The sequence below is a fragment of the Octopus bimaculoides genome, chromosome 3 (genome assembly GCF_046866305.1).
Source record: "Octopus bimaculoides isolate indiv1 chromosome 3, ASM4686630v1, whole genome shotgun sequence".
Lineage (NCBI taxonomy): Eukaryota > Metazoa > Mollusca > Cephalopoda > Octopoda > Octopodidae > Octopus > Octopus bimaculoides.
In genome coordinates, this window is record NC_142930.1 from 108,569,809 (window position 1) to 108,591,718 (window position 21,910).

The following is a 21,910-nucleotide window of genomic DNA, read 5'->3' on the forward strand; positions in this document are numbered from 1 at the left end:
CATATAAGACACCAACTACACCAAATTAACATCCAGTAACTAAAAGTCTGAAAACAAACATGGACATTAGTCCTTTCGTTACCAACCCAGCTGAAACTGCCTCTGGCTCTGTAGTAGAAATGTCTTGTTTTCATAAGTTCTGAATTAAAATCTTCCACCAAAATCTTAGTCACAATTTATGTTCCTAACACTAGCTGAATGATAACTAAATTTTTGTTATATTTAAAGTAATTGAAAGAAACACAGAACATCTCAACAGAAATACGGTAATGAAAGGGTTAAAGTTAATTGTATGAAAATGTTTTGCATAGGCAAAGGGTTAAAGCAGGGCATAGAGGAGAAGGTGGAGAAATAACATGGGTGATGAGAGGAGGAGAGATGTATGAGTCAGGAGTGGCTGATTTCATGCAGTCTCTTGAATGGAGGTAACATGAGCTCAGCCAACTCTGAGGATCTGAGACTGTTATGAAGCAGAAAATCCAAAGAGGAGACATTGTGACTATGGGTCAGCAGCAGGTTGTGTTTGTGAGTGGTTTTATGCTGATACTTAAAAGAAATTGTGTTGCTACTTATCTGTGTGAGTTAATGTCATTTGTGGTCTTTGTTTTACATACAAATAGTTTTTTGCTTCTAACTTGCATCTCACTCAGGTTATGAGACACAGGTCATGTGACATAGGTCATGTGACACAGATCATGTCCAACGATCTGATAAGGGAATATCACAAGCCTACGTGGTCACTTAAACTGCAAGAAATTGCAGCGAAGTCATCTTCAAATCATGTTGTACCATCTACTATAATAATACTCTTGTGTTTTTGTCCGTCACAACATATGAATGAGAAAGGAAGGGGTGATAGACGAATAAGGAAGGAAGGGGTGATGGCAGACTAGTATTAGGATGACGGAAATATTACAATGAAAAAAAAATCAAACAGCATTTCAACTCTGTGTGAGTATATGTGTGTGTATGTAAAAGGGAGGTTTGCAAACGAGTGTGTGTGTGTGTGTGTGTGTGTGTGTGTGTGTGTGCAATGGAAGTGGGAGGGTGAACGTTCAACGCTGAAGAGAAAAATCAAGCAGCGTTTCAACTCTGTGTGAGTATATATGCGTATGTGTGTGTGCATGTACAAGGGAAGTATGTAAATGTTTGTATGTGTGAACAAGTGTTCTTTCAGTAACAAACAATGATCGATGTCACATCTCAAAAGACAACCGCTAGATAACATTGACAAGTGTATTCATTTGATTTACCATCCATATTCTGTCTTTTGTCCTTATTTATATATAAAATGCTACAATTAACCATCACTTTTGATAGCATGGGGCCAGCTTGTCTTAAATAAAAGGGGATACACTGAACAATATAGCTGACAGGATTGTCTACGGCTAGAATGCATTTAATCACAGGTCTACTTGATCAGTGTTGACCTAGGGTTTAAAGAACAACAACAACGTGGTAAATAGAGGCTGACCCAAAGATTATTTCAGATGTTAAGCATCTGGTCAGTGACCAAATGTTTAATGTCTGGCTAGAAACCATATATTTAATATATGGTCAGTAACTCTCCATTAAATATATGACTCATGACGAGATATTCTTTTCTACTCTAGGCACAAGGCCTGAAATTTTGGGGGAGGCGGGGCCAGTCGATTAGATCAATCCCAGTACGCCACTGGTACTTAATTTATCGACTCTGAAAAGAAGAAAGGTAAAGTCGACCTCGGTGAAATTTGAACTCAGAATGTAAAGACAGACAAAATACCTATTTCTTTACTGCCCACAAGGGGCTACACACAGAGGGGACAAACAAGGACAGACAAACGGATTAAGTCGATTATATCGACCCCAGTGCGTAACTGGTACTTAATTTATCGACCCCGAAAGGATGAAAGGCAAAGTCGACCTCGGCGGAATTTGAACTCAGAACACAGTGGCAGACAAAATACCGCTAAGCATTTTGCCTGGCGAGCTAATGTTTCTGCCAGCTTGCCTCATGACCAGATGGTAACCATTCAAAGAGATTCTTAAGAAAACTGGAAAACAAATAAAAGTCAGATATTTTCTTCATAATGACAGTTTGGTGAATAGGCACTAAAATAACATCTGACAAATGGACACCACATGGCTTGAATGAAAATCAGAAAATGCGTAGATATGAAATTTGCTCGTCACTTCTTCTTCATAACCAGACTGATCCAGTTCTTGACTGTTTTGTAACTTGCGATGAAAAGTGGATTCTGTACAATAATAAAAAAACGTTCTTTACAGTGGTTGGACCAAAATGAAGCACCGAAAACTTTGCCTAAACCTAAGCTCTTCAAAAAGAAGGATATAGTGACTGTTTGGTGGTATACTGCTGGACTCATCTACTTTAATTTCTTAAAACCCAGAAAAACCATTACTGCAAAAACATATTGCTATGAAATTGCCAAAATGAATGAAAAACTGCTACTTCTCCGTTCCAGACTGGTCAACAGAAGAGGGTCAATCATTCTTCATGACAATGCTTGACCACACATTTCACTAATGACGCTCCAGAAATATTTTGTGATGAATTTCATGTTTCAAAATGTTGCTTACTTTTTACTCAACCTGATAACTGCCTAGTTTCAGAAGTTTGTAAAATAGTTAAGTGGATACCTTAAAAAAACAATCAATCAAATAATCAGCTGATAAAAGTAGTAGCACTAGATTTTTAAATGATTAGATAAGTGGTGTAGGAGGGAAACAGCACTGGTTTACACATTTAAGCACAAACACACACACACACACACACACACACACACACACACACATACATACACACACATATACACATGCATACGTGATAGCAATCCAAGTCATGCCACCATAGATCATCATCATCATCATCATCATTTAACATCCGCTTTCCATGCTGGCATGGGTTGGGTGGTTTTGTTGTGGCAGGTACCCCCAAGTGAGAAGTGGGCTGTTCCACTACTGATAAATAGTGGTCAGACACAGCAAGCAGTGTCAGTTGGCGAGGTATGACATATGGGCCAGTCACACAGACGGCGAAATACGTCATCATAATGCGGGACATACCAGTGGCGACGAGGATTCGAACACACACAGCGAAAAATATTAAAAATCCTACTATGAAGTATTTGAACTACACACAGAGAAAAATATTAAAAAATCCTGTTGAAGAAAGATTTTGAACTACAAACGGTTGCTAGTTGCTGATAAGATACAACACAGACGGAGTGTGTAAGAAGACACAACAACTATACACAGTGAAAAAATTTGAGAAGGATTTGAACTACACACGGTGAAAAATATTAGAAATCCTGAAGTGGGATTTGAACTATACACAGTGAAAAATACTATACATACAATGAAAAATATATAAATTCTATTGAAAAAAGATTCTGAAGAAAAAAATGTCTGATAAAACTGGAACTGAACTACACACAGTGAAAAATAATATAAATCTGTTTGTAGGATTTCTGTATATGTTTGTGTGTCCATGTTTGTCTCCCCAACATCGCTTGACAACCAATGTTGGTGCGTTTACATCCCTGTAACTTAGTGGTTCAACAAAAGAGACCAATAGAATAAGTGTTCAACTAAAGGTGGTACTCCAGCATGGCCGCAGTAAAATGACTGAAACAAATAAAAGAATAAAAGAATATATATATATGTGTATGTATGTATGTATATATATATATATATATGGCTTTGCAGCCATGTGGTTTTGGGTTTGTTTCCATTGCTGAACAGCTTGGGCAAGTATCTCCTACTGTGTCCCTGGGTCAACCAAGGCCTTGTGAGTGAATTTTGCGTGAATTCTGATCATATATCATCATCATCATCATCATCACCATCACCATCACCATTATCATCATTATCTAATGACTGTTTTTCATGCTTGCATGAGTTGGATGGATAGACAGGAGCTGGCATATTAGAGGACCGACCAGACTCCAGTTGTCTGCTTTGGCATGATTTCTACGACTGTATGCCCTTCCTAATGTTAACCCCTTTGCTGAGTGTACTGGGTGCTTTGTGTGTGTGTGTGTGTGTGTGTGTGTGTGTGTGTATTGATATAGTGCAAGCTACTATATTTAGTGTTATTTAGTGTGGTGAGCCAAAAATAATTTTCAGTCCTTTGAACTTATAATCAAGAAGAGAAGGAAATTCATTTGTGTTAAGAAAAATTGCTCTGATCAGGGAAAGGCATTAAACTCCTGAATTTTTAATTGACAAAGCCGTAAAAAGAGGTATGCAAGTGTGTGAGAAGGGGAAGTGTAGAGTGAATCTGATCTTTACCAGCTATAAGGACATGTTTCACTTTTATTAACCCTCCTCAGTAAAGGACAGTCAACAAAAAGATACCAGAACATTGAATGATTTGGAAATTTTGTTGTATTTGATGTGTAAATATTTCACTGATTAGGCATAATTATATATAAATATTGCTAATGACATTGCTTTAAGTTGCTTAATTAGTGATTTAAATTGCTTAATTAGTGAAGAGGAGCAGTCTTCTTTTGATACTATAACTCATAACTTTATGTATGTAAAGTTATCACCAATGTTGACAGACAGCCAAAATAGTTGCTGCTGTGTGTGTATGTATGAATGTATATATATATGAGGGGAAGTCAAAAATTATCCACACTTTTGCTATAACATACTTTTATTATTGTCACACTACCTTCTGCGCATGCTTACTTATAGTTGGTACTATTTGTGGTCATGTAATCAAAGTTTGAGCCTGATCACGCCATTTTTCTTTCTGGCTTTACAGTGTAAGCATGACCGCTCCACTCACAATGTGTACCAAAAAAGAACAAAGAGCAGTGATCTAATTTCTCTGGAAAAGGGGTGTACAATCAATAGTGCAAGATACAGAGCTTTGCTGGCCAACAAAATGAAGCCAGCAATTCGCACCAAATGCCTATTGTTGAAGACAGTTTTGTCGTTGCTTGACAATGCATGCCCACATATGGCTGCCCAGACCATTGAAACCATTAACCAATTGGGTTTTGAGGTACTGAAACACCTTGCCTACAACCCAGATCTTGCCCTTTCGGACTATCATATCTTTGGACCACTCACAGATGGTTTACAAGGTTTCGATTTCCTACAGATGAAGATGTGAAGTAAGCAGTGCATAAATGGTTACACGACCAACCGAAAACCTTCTTCTTGGAGGGAATATGCAAGCTTGTGGACTGCTGGACGAAGTGCATTGAAAAAGAAAGGGACTATATAGAAAAATGATGTACTTGTTTATCCTCTGCTTTGGTGTAAATACATTGAAAAAAGTGCGTATAATTTTTTACCATTTGTTCACTTGCTAATCCACAACTGGGACCCTAACAGGTACTCCCATTCTGGGTTAGATTAGATCTAGCAACAATTGAGACAAAGACGTGGTTCCACACTCCTCAAAAACTTGATACCTCTGAAACAGGGCCTCACTACCAAATGCAGCTTAAAATCACATGCCAGTTCCTGTTTCAACATTCTATGAAAAAGTACTGTTGGTTCCAGGTTGTTTTAACTTTGTTGTAACAGATTTTATAGCTGATTGTGCTGAAAAGTTGGCTCATTACTGTGTAATACTTTATCCACTCAAAGAAAATTCACAAACAGGAAGTTCTTGCTCTGAAAATCTACACAGACTTACTGAGTTTAAGAAGTGGTTTTACTTGGTCAAGAGTCGACTTCCACCATTTAAATATGCATGTGCGTTGTAATATACGTGTGTGTATGTATGTACATATATATATATATATATATATATATATATATATATATATATATATATATATATATATATATATATATATATATATATATATATATATATACTGTTGTGTTTGGGGAGAGTCATTTTCTTTTTGTGCCTTATAATTTAACACACTCACTGGTAAAATTTCCACTTATTCCTTATTTTTATTTTCCTAAAATTTTCATTGCGTCTTGCAACTTTTTCAATAGTCAAGACTATTGAAAAGGTTGCAAGACGCAATGAAAATTTTGTGACAATAAAAATAAAGAATAAGTGGAAATTTTACTGGTGAGTGTGTTAAATTATAAGACACAAAAAGAAAATGACCCTCTCCAGATACAACAGAATATGCTTCAACACACGAACTCACATAAAGAATCTTGCAAACCAAATCCCAAAACGAAATATATATATATATGTATGTATATATATATATATGTATATATATATGTATATGTATGTATGTATAGATAGATAGACACATACATAGATACATATATATATATATATATATATATATATATATATATATATATATATATATATATATATATATATATATATATATATATATATATCTGTATCTATGTATGTGTCTATCTATCTATACATACATACATATACATATATATGTGTGTGTGTGTGTATATCATCATCATCATCATCATCATCATAATCCTCCTCCTCCTCATCATCATCATTTAATGTCCGTTGTTCATGCTGGCATGGTTTCTACGGCTGGATGCCCTTCCTAATGCCAACCACTCCAAGAATGTAATGGGTGCTTTTGCATTCCACCAGCACGGTTGCCATTTGCTTGGCATCAGTATTTGCCATGACTGTGATTTTGTTTGGCTTGATGGGTCTTCTTCTCAAGCACGACACACTGCCAAAGTTCTTGGTCACTTACCTCTGTGAGGCCCAACACTTGAAAGGAACTCAGTCACTTTGCCTCTGCAAGGCCCAACACTCGAAAAGGTGCTTTTTTACGTGCCACCAGCATGTGCCACAACTACAATTTTACTTCGTTTGATGGGGTCTTCTCAAGCACAGCATATATATATATATATATATATATATATATATATATATATATATATATAGATAGATAGATAGATAGATAGATAGATAGATAGATAGATAGATAGATAGATAGATGGATGGATGAATAGATAGATTGAAAGAGTGATAGATAGATAGATAGATAGATAGATAGATAGATAGATAGATAGATAGACAGATGGATAGACAGATAGATAAATAGATAGATTGATAGATAGATAGATAGATAGATAGATAGATAGATAGATAGATAGATAGATAGACAATCAGAAAGGGAGTTCTGTGTAGGAAGAAGGAGGAGGAAAGGGCTATATTAAGTTGTTAGCCTCTATGTGGAGAGAAAATGGGAATATCTGGCAGTGACACACGGATATATATTGATCTATCTAGGTGACTGGTGATGAATCATAGAGCAAATGTAATAGGTTCTGTCACCATGGTTACACTAACAATAAGTGATTTGCAGTGGAAAGGGAAATTAGAGAGATAAGTGGACATAGTTGTGTGGTTAAGAAGTTTGATTCAGAGTCACATGGTTTTTGGTTCACTGTACAACATTTGAAACAAGGGTTTTGATTACAACCCTGGTTTGACCAAAATCTTATGAGACAATTTGGTTGACAGAAGGTCTGTGTGTGTGTGTGTGTGTGTGTGTGTATGTATGTATGTATATATGTCAGGGAAACATGGGCTGTAACTGCTGAGGACATGCGTAAGCTCGCAAGGAATGAAGCCAGTATGCTCCGTTGGATGTGTAATGTCAATGTGAATACCCGTCAGAGTGTAAGTATCTTGAGAGAAAAGCTGAACATTAGAAGCATCAGTTGTGGTGTGCAAGAGAGACGATTGCGCTGGTATGGACATGTGGTGAGAATGGATGAGGATAGCTGCGTGAAAAAGTGCCACACCCTAACAGTTGAGGGAACCCGTGGAAGAGGTAGGCCCAGGAAGACCTGGGCTGAGGTGGTGAGGCAAGACCTTCGTACATTGGGCCTTACCGAGGCGATGACTACTGACCGAGACCTTTGGAAATGTGCTGTGCGTGAGAAGACCCGGCAAGCCAAGTGAGATTGTTGCCAGTGCCCCTGGACTGGCTCTTGTGCGGGTGGCACATAAGATGCACCATTTTGAGCGTGGCCATAGCCAGTACCGCCTGACTGGCCTTCGTAGGATTTCCGAGCGAGATTGTTGCAAGTGCCCCTGGACTGGCTCTTGTGCGGGTGGCACATAAAAGACACCATTTCGAGCGTGGCCGTTGCCAGTATCGCCTGACTGGCCTTCGTGCGGGTGACACGTAAAAGCACCTACTACACTCTCTGAGTGGTTGGCGTTAGGAAGGGCATCCAGCTGTAGAAACTCTGCCAAATTTAGATTGGAGCCTGGTGTTGCCATCCGGTTTCACCAGTCTTCAGTCAAATCGTCCAACCCATGCTAGCATGGAAAGCGGACGTTAAACGATGATGATGATGATGTAAGCATATATATATATATATATATATATATATATATATATATATATATACACACATATATATAATTCAGTTTTGGGGATTAATAAATATGCAGGTATTCTATTTCAGATAATACAAAAAAATAACCTAATGAGTATATCTGAAGGTAAATATGCCCCTTTATTAGACTATTTTCTTTAGTCATTGCACAGTGATTGCCATAAGCTTCAAGCTTATATAAAAATAGCATGTATCTCTCTCTCTCTCTCTCTCTCTCTCTCTCTCTCTCTATATATATATATATATATATATATATATATATATATATATATATGTGTGTGTGTGTGTATATATGTATATATATATATATATGTGTGTGTGTGTGTGTGTGTGTGTGTGTGTGTGTGTGTGTGTGTGTGTGTGTGTGTGTGTGTGTGTGTGTGTGTGTGTGTGTGTGTGTGTGTGTGTGTGTGTGTGTGTATAGGGAGAATTCGTGGTTTGAAAATGTACCTGATAATGATTGTGATGATGATGATGATGATAGATTATTGAGATTATTCATGATTTAGATATTTAAAAACCTATAACACAAACATTCAGTTTGATGTTCCTACATTTAAAATGAGCTTTCAGCAATGTAACTCATGATTGTAATTAAAACATTATGTCATTATGTCATTATATAGCTGAAACATTATATCAGAAAGGAGGACATTCACCAATGTTTTGCAGCTTGAGGACCAGCGGCTTGAGGTGTTCCAGTTTGCAAGACAGTTTCCCAGGGAAAATTGTGATGTTGTTGGAGAGAGAAGTTCGCACCTCACTTGAAAAACAGGTAAGGGTTAGCAACAGGAAGGGCATCCAGCTACAAAATGATGTCTCAATAATATATTCACCTAACCCATGCTGGTATGCAAAAATGAATGTAAAACAAATGAGCAAATAAATGACTCAACCATTGACGTTGCAAAAAACTGTTAATATTCTTGTTATCAGGCTACATCCAGATTAGAAATGGGAAACTAATCTTAATTGAAAACCACGATTTCAACATAGCATGTTGTTAACGTTTTATCAAAGAAATACACTTGAGATTGTATAATAATAAAATTAACAGTGCTAAATTTCAGTATAGGAGATGGATAAGAAATGATATAAGTACGATCTATCTTGAAGCTATTGAAAAATTCCTCTTAAATAGGGAAAAATATATTGGCCTGCTCAAGATCTACCTTTAAAATACCTTATTTTTCATTAAAATGATTAATTTCTATTCACTTGTTATTAGATGAATCTAGGAAATGCAAACTGCTAACTGCACTGGTTAACCTTTTATCATTTAAGATTATTCTGTCATATGTAATGCTTGTTCATTCATACTGTTTTGAGTTAATCCTGTATTATCTTATAGCTTTCAGATTTCAATGATGAGATTGTATACTTTTAGAATAACATTGTAAGGTAGGTGTGAAAAGCTGGATCTGGCCAGTTTGAACATAAAACAGGTAGAATATTTGCGTCAGATATAGCTGGATTAAATGCTAAAGGGATAAGCAGAAAAGAAAGTTGTATCAAATTTGGTTTCCTCTGTATGAATAGAATAACTAAAGTCATTTAAAATAACAATAAAAAAAAAGTCAGAAAGTACAAATAACAGTGTTACTTAATCACATGATTCTAATCTGGGACAGCTACATACTTTTGCTAACTGGATCAGTCACACAGATGGGTCATACTCTCAGCAACAGGAAGGGTGTGGTGCTGTATGGCATTTCCTGAACTACAATCTTTTCTACTCTAGCCTCTCTCTCTCTCTCTCTCTCTCTCTCTCTCTCTCTCTCTCTCTCTCTCTCTTGTATCATGGCATATTCATGCCTTTGATAAATCATGACTTGTTCCTCCTTCATTTATTTCCGTCTCTTACAACATCACCCGTTTCTTTCTCCCACTTCACATTCATTCTTTTCTTCATCCAGTCAAACATCTTCATTCTCTGGCTTCCTCTCGCTTTCCTTTCCACCAGCTCAGACTCCATCATGTAATGCTCCATTCCATCATCTTTTCTGAGAAAATGACCAACAAATCTCCATAAAGCCTGAAATTGTTGGGGCAGTCGATTAGATCGATCCCAGTACGCAAATGGTACTTAATTTATCGACCCCGAAAGGATGAAAGGCAAAGTCGACCTCAGTGGAATTTATTTCCTGAACTATAAGGAATGGAAAACATTAACAATTTCTTGACCCTGCTAAAGAATTATCATTGTAGGGAAACAAACTCATTAGTTGTCGGTAGTTTATTGAAGCTGAAATATTTCCATCAAGATGAAGAGTGGCAGGATTAAAACAAACTGTTATAAACAGACATTTATTTATTTGGAAATAATAAGTAAGTATGATTTGAATGCAGATTTATATAAACATCTTTATCTTTTTGTCTTTTACTTGTTGCAGTCATTAGACTGTGGCCATGCTGGGGCACCTTGAAGAAATTTTAGTTGGATGAATTGACTTTAGTATTTAGGTTTTTAATTTTAAGTCGAGTGTTTATTTTATTGGTCTCTTTTTCTGAAATTCTCTGAGTTATAGGAATGTAAACACACCATCAGCAGTTCTCAAGCAGTGGTGGGGAACAAATACAGTCACACACACACATACACACACACACACACACACACACACACACACACACGGCCAGCCCAAGGCTAAAGTAGAAGACACTTGCCCAAAGTACTGCACGGTGGGATTGAACCCAGAACCATGTGTTTGGGAAGTAAGCTTCTTACCACACAGTCATCCCTGTGCCTACGAATATGAATGGAAATAAGACGGGAGATGAATTAGCAAATGAAATAAAAGAAAGTGTACAAAGAAAAATAATAGAACCATTGCCAAATATCACAAATTAAATCAACAACAACAACAACAACAATTGTACCAAGAGCATTCAGAGAGTGCAAACCTCCGCCAAGGCAACACCAATGTCCTCTCAATGATTAGCCAGAGATGATTTTTAAAATGAGAATATCTGAAATAAACTCAACTGCTCTCACAAACGAGAATACTAAAAATGAACCTGACTGCTCTCAAAAATTAAGTGAAAAAAACTATAAAAATAATCCAGAATCCTTGTCCAGTACCAGATCGATTGCAGGATCTAATCAGTTTGTGCCAGTCATGAGGCCAAACAGCCCTGATTGTTTCATCTCAATCCATCCAGCAGTTCTTGAGTTGTCCACAGACAAACAAACAAACAAATACGACTGAAAACAATACCTCTGCCTTTGCTAAAGCAGAAGTAATAATGATATTAGACCCACTCACAAGGATTTGGTTGGCCTGAGGCTGTGGTGGGAGACACTTGCTCAAGGTGTCACTCGGTGGGACTGAACCCAAAATCATGTGGTTGGGGAGCAAGTGTCTTACCACACAGCCATGCCTGAACCTGTGTGTGTCATGGCAGATACTGGGGTCACGCAAATGGCACCCATGCTAGTGGCATGTAAAAGCAACCATTACACTCTGAGTGGTTGGCATTAGGAAGAGCATCCAGCTATAGAAAATCATGCTAAATCAGACAGGAGTCTGGTGCAGCCTTCCAGCTTACCAACCCTGGTCAACCTGTCCAACCCATGCCAGCATGGACAACGGACGTTAAATGATGATGATGATGAATATCAAGAGTAGAAAAAATATTGGGAATTATTGAAAGATAAGCTATCAAGCTTTAATCCCCTTTTATCTCGTCTAGATTTAAGCACATTTAAAACACATCTGAAACTGAAGAATGCTAATAAACATAGATTTCATTGTCTAAGAACAGATCGTATACATTTTAAAGACATTCTATCATGAACTCACTGTGCAGAATCACCTGGAGATCATAGATAAGATCTCTCAATTCTTGGAAATTACAAAATGATTTCACAAGCATTTAATTATTCTTTATGTCCCTCAATTATTTTTTTTTGTTCTCATGTGCGTGCACACATGCACACACACACACACACACACACACACACACACACACACACACACATATATATATATATATATATATTTATGTATATCGTGGCACTCCATCAGTTATGACGATGAGAGTTCCAGATGATCTGATCAATGGAAGAGCCTGCTCATTAAATTAACGTGCAAGTGGCTGAGCACTCCACAGACACGTGTGCGCTTAATGTAGTTCTCGGGGAGATTCAGTGTGACATGGAGTGTGACAAGGCTGGCCCTTTGAAATACACGTAGAACAGAAACAGGAAGCAAGAGTGAGAGAAAGTTGGAGGGAAAGAGTACAGCAGGGTTCGCCACCCCCATCCCCCTGCTGGAGCTTCATGGAGCCCCTAAATGTTTTTGCTCAATAAACACTCACAACACCCGGTCTGGGAATCAAAACCGTGATCCTACGACCGCAAGTCTGCTGCCCTAACCACTGGGCCATTGCGCCTCCTTAAAGAACATTGTGTATTCAGACAAATTCATATTTTACACTTGTGGCTCCACTGGTGACTAATAAACCCAGCTCTTGATAAACATACACTTTCACAGATATGGCAGACCATTCTTCCCCCCATTCACTATACTGGCAATGCATTTTCAAGCAGTTCATTTAAATTCTGCACGGAAACTGCAGCTTTTTTTTAAAGTACTCACTCCTTCTTTTACTTGTTTCATCTGTTGGTGGTGATGACAGTCACTGCTTTGTCACTTGACCTCCAATATTTCACATGCCTTCAATGAAAACTTTTAAATGGTAAAAGGGTAAAGACTTCCTGTGGTCATGAATGACCATGGGATTGTACTTAGAAATTTCCCTTCTGAGGCACAAGTCCGGGCAAGGTTGTTTATGGAAGACCAGCTGTCACCCATGCATAGCCATATCCCCTTCCACACCACCGATGTTATCCAAGGGAAAGGCAAAGGCTGATACAGCTTGGCACCAATGATGTTGCAACTCATTTCTACAGCTGAGTGAACTGGAGCAACAGGAAATAAAGTGTCTTGCTCAAGAACACAACACACAGCCCAGTCCAGGAATTGAACTTACTACTTCATGACTGTGTGCCAAATGCTCTAACCACTGAGCTAAAAAGTGGGCTTTCACGAAAGGCTCTGGATCCATTGTCCAAACGAATGAATGAAGATTTTATACTAATCCTTAAATTGTAGTCTTGATTTCCACTATGGGTGCTTTTTACATGGCACCAGCAAAGGTGAAAAAAAAAAGAAATTAAAATCAAAAAATTAATATTCATTACATGGTTGACATGTGAAGCAATGATGTGAAATAAACAAAATTTTAGATCAGTTCTAATATGACTGGGGCATATTTGACTTGCAAAAAAGGCCCTTTTCACTGTGGTTTGCAATGGAGAAAAATTCTTGCTTTAGGCTAAAGGTGTAAAGCACCAAAGCCATTTTGGAGCCCCCTTCCCATGAACTGATATAAGCAAACCAGAGTGAAAATGGCCTCTTTACAAGTCAAACATATCCTAATATATTTTTGAACTCATCTAAAAGTTTGATTAATATTTAAATAAAATGTCTTACCATTCCTTGAAAAATAATTCTCCTCACAAATAAAAGGGAATTTTGAATATGGTAAATGACCATCTAAATGAGTTGTATGTGCAATAACTTTTTCATTTTCATTGAAGTCCATAAACCATCGGCTGCTTTTTATTGGAATTCTCCATGTTGGATATTTCCAGTACCAGTGTTTTTGAAATTCAATTCCACCAACCCAGAATCTATCAAATGATGCTATAATTAAAAATGAAGAATTAATGATTGTATCAAACTGTTTTTCACCTGTTATTCTGGATCATCTAAATTAAAATGGAATAAAATACATTAAAATCACAAAATAAAATGTTAGGTCATTACACAGGAAAAAAATTATTCTAAACCTCATTGTTTAGCCCCAGGCAAGCCTTGATTGAGTAGACATATGACAAAAGGTAGTAGCCTAGTTGAGACTATATCATCTTTTATTCACATATAGTGTATTGCTTGCTTTCATATACTTGAAGGATTTGCTGTGGCATCCCAACAACCCCATCTTTATCTTCTTCCCAGTTACTCTTACCCGTCCTTATATAATACGGTAAGGATAGCCATATATCTTCTCTGTAGCAAGACACCTGTTCCTGACCCCTTATTATACTTCAACCTCTTAACACCTGACATAAAGTCATCTCCCCCACTCAAATAGTAACCCCACCCCCACTTAGTCTTCCTTTTTCTTTTCTTTTCTTTTTTTCTTCCTTGTTCTTTTCTGTCCTGCAAGTTGGTTGATGACCTCACTAGTGCTGTAAAAAGCACCCAGCATGCACTGTAAAGTGGTTGGCATTAGAAAGGGCATATTCTAAAAATCAATAAAGTGCATAAACAATAAAAAGTATTAAATAGACTACGAGCATTTCGTGGCTATATTTTCAAATAGATAACAATAATAAAATCAATTTGATTCAAAATCAAATCGATCTAAAATTAATTCTATTTAAAAATATAGTCAGTCTTCAGGTTTAAAATAATAATCATAATAATAAAAATAGTAATAATAATAATAATAATAATAATAATAATAATAATAATAATAATAATAATAATAATAATAATAAAATCAATGTAACTTATAATAATTATAAAATAAATATAGAAAAATACGTGTTTTAACAATAATTGAAAAACATTTAACAATATTACTTAAAATAAAACCATAATTTATCTTATCGAAGAAATTCTGTTAAAAATACTATTTACTATTTATTGTTTATGTACTTTCTTGATTTTTAGAATAAGATTTTTATAGTATATTTATTTTTCTAGATGGTGTGAATAACGACTTTTCATTACTGATTCCAGCTGGTGGTGTCAAAGTGTTAAAATGACTGATAGATTAAGCCTACCACTGAGATTTAAGCTGGGATTTAAGATAGAGGTTTTTTTCTCTAAATTATATACATATATATATTGCTTTGTTATCTTCCCTTCTTCTTAACTCTCCTGTGTGACGCTTCTGTCTGGCATTCACCATGATAGATCGCTGACCACTACACACATATTTTTCTCTCCTTGTTTCTCCCCTTGTTTCTTTCTGTGTTCCTTTCTGTGGAAGAGCTTAGGCTCGAAACGTTAAAGACTTTTTCAATTCCCAAGCATTATACTAATACATCTATTTGTTTTCCACACCACCTGTCTTTGTCTGTTGTTTTTTTTTGTGAATTCTCCCTATATACATATATATATATATATATATATATATATATATATATATATATATATATATATATATGTATATGTATGTATGTATATCTTTGTGTGTCTGTTTGTCCCCCCCTCCACATCGCTTGACAACTGATGCTGGTGCGTTTACATTCCCATAACTTAGTGACCAATAGAATAAGTACTAGGCTTACAAAGAATAAGTCCTGGGGTCGATTTGCTTGACCAAAGGTGGTGCTCCAGCATGGCCACAGTCAAATGACTGAAACAAATAAAAGAATAAAATATGCAAAGACATTTATATAAAGAGATTTAAAACTGAAGAAGTTATTCTTCAAAATGCTATTAACAGCTGGAAGGGAGGGAAGAAGTGCTTCTCAGAAACCAGGCAACTGGTCTGACAGCTTAAAACAGAATGGATTCCAGCTCCAAGTGGTGTCAAAGTGTTAAAATGACTGATAGATTAAGCCCACCACTGAGATTTAAGCTGAGATTTAAGAAGCATGTTTCTATTTAGAAATACAAAAATAGAAGTAAGAAATGTCTTAAGAATTCAATGGAGGATTAAAAATTGCCTAAAGACTCAAAAACATCTAGAAAGACACAAAGAAATTTCTGAAGAGAAATTATAAAACTGAAGTTGTTATTTTAAATTCCAAACACTAACATGAACTGTAATTCTAAACATATTGCTATAGCAACCAGGTTTTCTGAAGATGCTTGCAGCTGATTAAACATTTAATGAGCAAGTTGTAGGAATATTTTAGTTAAACTCTGTTTATTATAATAAATAATTTTAAAATATATACCTTTTCCCTTTTAACTTTTAATTGTTCCAGTCATTAGTCTGTGGCCATGCTGGGGCTATGCTGGGGCTATGCTGGGGCTATGCTGGGGCTATGCTGGAGCCCCGCTTTGAAGAATTTTTTTTTAGTTGAATGAATTGACCCTAGTACTTATTTCTTTTTAAAGCTTGGTACTTATTCTATCAATCTCATTTGCTGAACCACTAGGTTATGGGGATATAAACACACAAACAGCAGTTGTCAAGTGGTGGTGGGGGACAAACACAGACACACACACACACATACACACACACACATGCAGATATACATAATACATACATACATACATACATATGACAGGCTTCTTTCAGTTTTCATCTACCAAATCCACTCACAAGGAGATAGAGAAGTACGCTACACAGTGTTCCACCTGATCCTCTGCATTCTAAATACAGGCATAACTCAACATATGTCTTTTTTGTTTTCACATTGTTTCTTTTTTCTTTTTTTTTTTATAAAATAAACCTCTACTTTAGTTGATTTATCTGACTTGACGTTAGTCTCAGCAAACATTTAAAAGCATAAGCATTTAAAAAAACCCATCTAAAATCCAATACTAAAGTGAAAACTCACATAGAATACATGTGAAAATATGTACAAACCATTTCTTAAAAAAGACATAAACTAATAAAGTTTTTAAAATGATTTTTCATGTTGCATTGTTTTGTAACTCAAGTCTTCAAACCAATTACTTATTGAATTACTTTTGAATTCCATGTCTAACACTTATGGACAGGCTTACAAAATCAAAATACAACACAGCACCCATGACTTTCAGAAATATTTTTTCACACTCAGAATTGCTGAACCATGGAATAAACTACCTGCATCAATTGTTAGCAGTTGAGACACTACATCCTTCAAAACTTCCATGCTTCCTGAATTTTGCCAACAGTACACCTGATGTACCCCCACCCTCATTTCTTCTTCCTTTTTTCTTTTTTAATCTAAGTCTTATTCACTGTCTTTACTCTTTTACTTGTTTAAGTCATTTGACTGCGGCACCGCCTTTAGTCGAGAAAATCGACCCCAAAACTTATTCTTTGTAAGCCTAGTACTTATTCTATCGGTCTCTTTTTGCCGAACTGCTAAGTTACGGGAACGTAAACACACCAGCATCGGTTGTCAAGTGATGGTGGGGGGACAAACCCAGACACACATACATATATATATATACATATATACGACGGGCTTCTTTCAGTGTTTCCGTCTACCAAATCCACTCACAAGGCTTTGGTCGGCCCAAGCCTATAGTAGAAGACACTTACCCAAGGTGCCACGCAGTGGGACTGAACCCAGAACCATGTGGTTGGTAAGCAAGCTACTTACCACACAGCCACTCCTGCGCCTATTCACTGTTCACTTCCTGTGCATATTTTATGTACTGTTCATGCAGTTTTTTTTTTTCTGATGAGTTTTAGTGCACCTGAGCAGCACTGTATACAGTAAGTTCATTCATGAATCTAATGTAAGTTCAGATATGGCTGTACTTGGGTGGTAGTCTTAATCTGTTTCCTTGGTTTAAGACCAACCACTTCATCATCTTCATATTTACCAAAAATTTCAATACTTACGTTTCAGTCTATCTACCAACCACTTTTGTTCATCTACCGTCAGTAACTGGACCAGGTTGTGACCATTTTGGGCACACATTAATGTAGCTATTTTCCAGTAAGCGCTACTGTAACAGCGATACACCTTGCCGAGTTGAAGGTTATTCAGAGTCTTTTCAAGTTTCAAAGAATAAGGATGCAAGTCTGACAATAATAATAATAATAAAAATAATAATAATAATAATAATAATAATAATAATAATAATAATAATAATAATAATAATAAGAAGAAGAATAAATGGCAGAAAAAGGCAGAAATTCAAAAGATAGTACTGTCTATGTAATCTCAAATTTTAAAACCAGCTCATAATTTTCTTAAGTTTTCTTAAACGTTCTCTAGAACAATACAATACTATGTGCAAAACGAAATATATGATACCCCAAGCATAACACCAGCTTGAACTTCTAACTTGTTGTGTCTTGAGGTCTCGGGGTGAGACTTGGAGACAAATTGTACAAATACAAAGCAAAAGTTTAAATGGGCTACAGCAAATATTCTGCTCAATACCACAGATTTGCTTGTCAGTTGTTTGACCTTAACCAGTTGAGCATGTCCCTTGGTGGCTGATGATATGTGCATCTCTGATCATGAGCAGAAGTAGTGGAGGAGCATCATAGCCATGTGTTGAAAGAAATTCTTTGGGGTTTGGATAATTCACCTCTGGAAACATGGGTGTTTTGCTCAACATCCTTAAACAAACCTTATTCAGGGACCTTTTGAGCGGGATGGGCTACTCGACCTGAAAAAAATTCTAACTGGGCCCCACTTGCGAGGTCATGCACTGTTTATCTTTATGTCACGTACACATGGTTGTGATGCATGTGCCTGGTGTACCCTTATCAGATGGGTAGTCATGATGGGTATAATGGGCTTCGTATATTTTACCCTAGTGTCACTTTGATGGCATGCACTGCTCTCTCACTCAATAATAATAATAATAATAATAATATTTAAAAAAAAAGGATTGACGTAACTCTTCACGAAGGTAAATAGTCAAGACGAAGAGTGCGATTTTAGATGTTTTATTTTTTTAACAATATTTCGACAGAACGTCTGTCTTTCTCAAGTTCAAACCAAAAGGTGATTGAAAATTCAAAATTTCAGAAACCAAACGTAAACTATGAACGTGACACAGAATAAGAATTGGAACATACAGAAATTCTAGAAGTCAAGATAGAACGCCTACAAAATTATCATTGTTTAGAGCTGTGAGAGTCCTTCACAGGATTCTTGAAGCATGACGAGTAAATAAGTGTCATGTTAGTCTGTTACCTGTGGACATCTGACGCTGTCCATCACATCCAACCAAATAAAGCTGAGAGTTTTCATGATATAATAACAATAACAACAACTACAATTACAAAGATGATTACAAAAATCTTATATGAATCCCCAGGGGTCACATAGACCCTAGTTGAGAACCACTGCTATAGAACAAGACTTAATCCACAGTCAACTAAATCTGTGGCACAATTCCAAATTTCAGTTATATCCAGAGATATTGGTTTCAAATTTTAGTGCTAACGTTTCTGCCAGCTCGCTGCATTAATTATATTTATAGATAATAACTTGTAAAACATGTCCCCAGGAGATGTGGGTTTGTTTTCCATGATCAGCCTCCAACTTTTTCTATTCAAAAAGATTTTTCAACTAATATTTACATGCTATCATAGCTTTATTAACCAATTAAGTCCCAGAGTACTTAAATTTCTGAATATTACTTTTAAGTTTTCACAGATGATTGAAAATAAGGTTAAAATGAAAAGAAAAAAAATCAATTATTAAAACTCCTTTACTTCAAGTAGAAATGAAAAGACATGGTGTCCTATAAATAGGACACTGAGACAATGTGATGTATTCATAAGTTCAAAATCTTTTGTATGTTACCTAACTGTATCCTATTGGTATTAAATTTTATATTAAAAAAATGGTTAATGTTTTCGAAAGAATACATTGAAATAATACACTGAAATACAAAAATACGAAAATACAAAAAATAATAGATTGAAAGAAATCCATTCATAAAACTATGCCTTGTGGAAAAGAGCAAAGTAGTCTAGACACAGGGTAATGTTGTACTTTTGACAATAAGTGGTTTAGTGCTGCAAGACTTATTCTGACATCGTTGTCTGATCTCATTTAGCTATGATATGGACTTACAAAAAAATTTGACGTCAGCAACTGGTGTGGATGAGGTGGTTGACTTTGTTTTTTGTCCAGAACTCTTAGAAGTAAATAGTTTTAGATATGAAACATATATATCGCTTAAAATCAAGTAGATCTTTTATTTCACCCTTTTCGTCATGGATCAGTTTGTAAATAGTCCATGCATTTACAAGTCATATTAATAACTCTAGTGAACAATGACCTGTACCACTTTTTGCCTCTAACTGAGGTTGCATATTTTGATACTAACCTGTCGGGTTTGTGAACCCCACCTATGAAATTGTTATGTGTGCTCAAAACATGAGGCTGAGACACATTGCTTTTGCCTTTTATGACTTTCCTCCAGCATTGTACATTGCAAATTGGTTCGACTGAATCATAATTAGTCCCAATTGTCACACATTTATTGTCAAGCCACCTAACTATAAGGATTTCGTTATTGATGTCAAATCTATAATCATATGAACCTCTTGGCTCCATTTTCATCAATGCTGTTTCCTTTAGAGGACATCTTTTGAGATGATTATCTCTTGTTGTACCAGTTGCTTCAAATCCCATTTCCCTGAGGCGCATTAGCAGATCAGAATTTGGGAATAAATTATCAAAATATATGGAATGTGAACGTGGATCATCTACCACTCCAAGCATTTGTAGGACAACACTACTTCCAAGTGAAAGATTGTCATGAAGTCCTTCTTGCATACTTTTGCCACAATAAAGATCAAAGTTGTAACAAAATCCTGAAACAGCACACAATGCCCAAAATTTGTAACCAAATCTCATGGGTCTCCTTTTTATAAATTATTTGAGTGAATTATGCCCATAGTATTTGACTATCATTTCATCGACTGTGAGACTTTTTTTCAAAAATTCTGGATTTTTTGAAGGAATTCTGAATCATGGTAAAAAGAGAGAACAAGCTTTGTAACCTTCATCATTTTTATTCTCCTCCCAATTTTCATTATTGCAAAAGTGAATGGTGCTTTTCAGATGCTGGAATCGATTTCTTGTAATAGCAGTTTTGATTAGTGGCACACCCAAATCTTCCTCATTTGACCAGTAGTTTCTTGTGGAGAGTAACCTAAGATAACTGGAATACATCAAAACACTAAAAAATGTCTTCAATTTATCTATTGAAAAGATTTCGATTTTATTCTTCCTAGCTGCAAAATATTGAACAGTTTCTTTTGCTATATTATTATATATTTTTGGGGTTAGCATTCCTCAAATAGTTCAACAGGGCTGTGATATTGCAGACCATCTTTCATTTTTCTAAAACATTTAGAATAATTCTCAGTTCTAGGCTGAGTTTTTGTGTATTCAGGAATCTTTTTTCTTCAACATAATTTTCGTTTCTTTGTGGGTCTTCTTGTTCCTTGCTGAGAGCTCTTCTTCTCTTCAGCTGCATTATTTTCATTTTTCTTCTCAATAATATGTAATTCCAGTGGTCCAGGGATATTGTTGACAATTGGCTCACCATTGTCTTCATCATTGACTTCGTCCTCATCAGTAACATTGTGTAAGTCTGGGGGTACAATGATCATGTCGGTTGTCTCAACATGTTCCTCCTCATCAAAGTACTCTTCTAGTAGTTGTTGTATCTCATCAATTGTCAAAGCATGAGCACATTTTCTTCACATCTAAAATAGTTAACTGTTTTACAAAGGCAGATAGACATCGACAGCTAGCAAGCCATGCTACTCCAGACTGATGATGAGCAATGACTCAGAAACTAGTCTCTGGATGCTGGCTTAGCTGGTTGGAGGTGCTTAT

General features: G+C 36.1%; 1 protein-coding gene across 1 annotated transcript in view; it reads right to left on the bottom strand.

The window, feature by feature from the left end:
• Positions 1–20,920, bottom strand: part of LOC149136654 (uncharacterized) — a 35,945-nt gene extending 15,025 nt beyond the window's left edge. Inside the window, exons 1-3 of the mRNA XM_089348398.1 lie at positions 20,388–20,920; positions 17,932–18,146; positions 13,836–14,048 (exon numbers count right to left, since the gene is read on the bottom strand). Of these exons, the coding sequence (XP_089204524.1) occupies positions 13,836–14,048; positions 17,932–18,146; positions 20,388–20,920 (961 nt within the window). The remainder of the gene's footprint in view (positions 1–13,835; positions 14,049–17,931; positions 18,147–20,387) is intronic.
• Between the last annotated feature and the right edge of the window lie 990 nt (positions 20,921–21,910).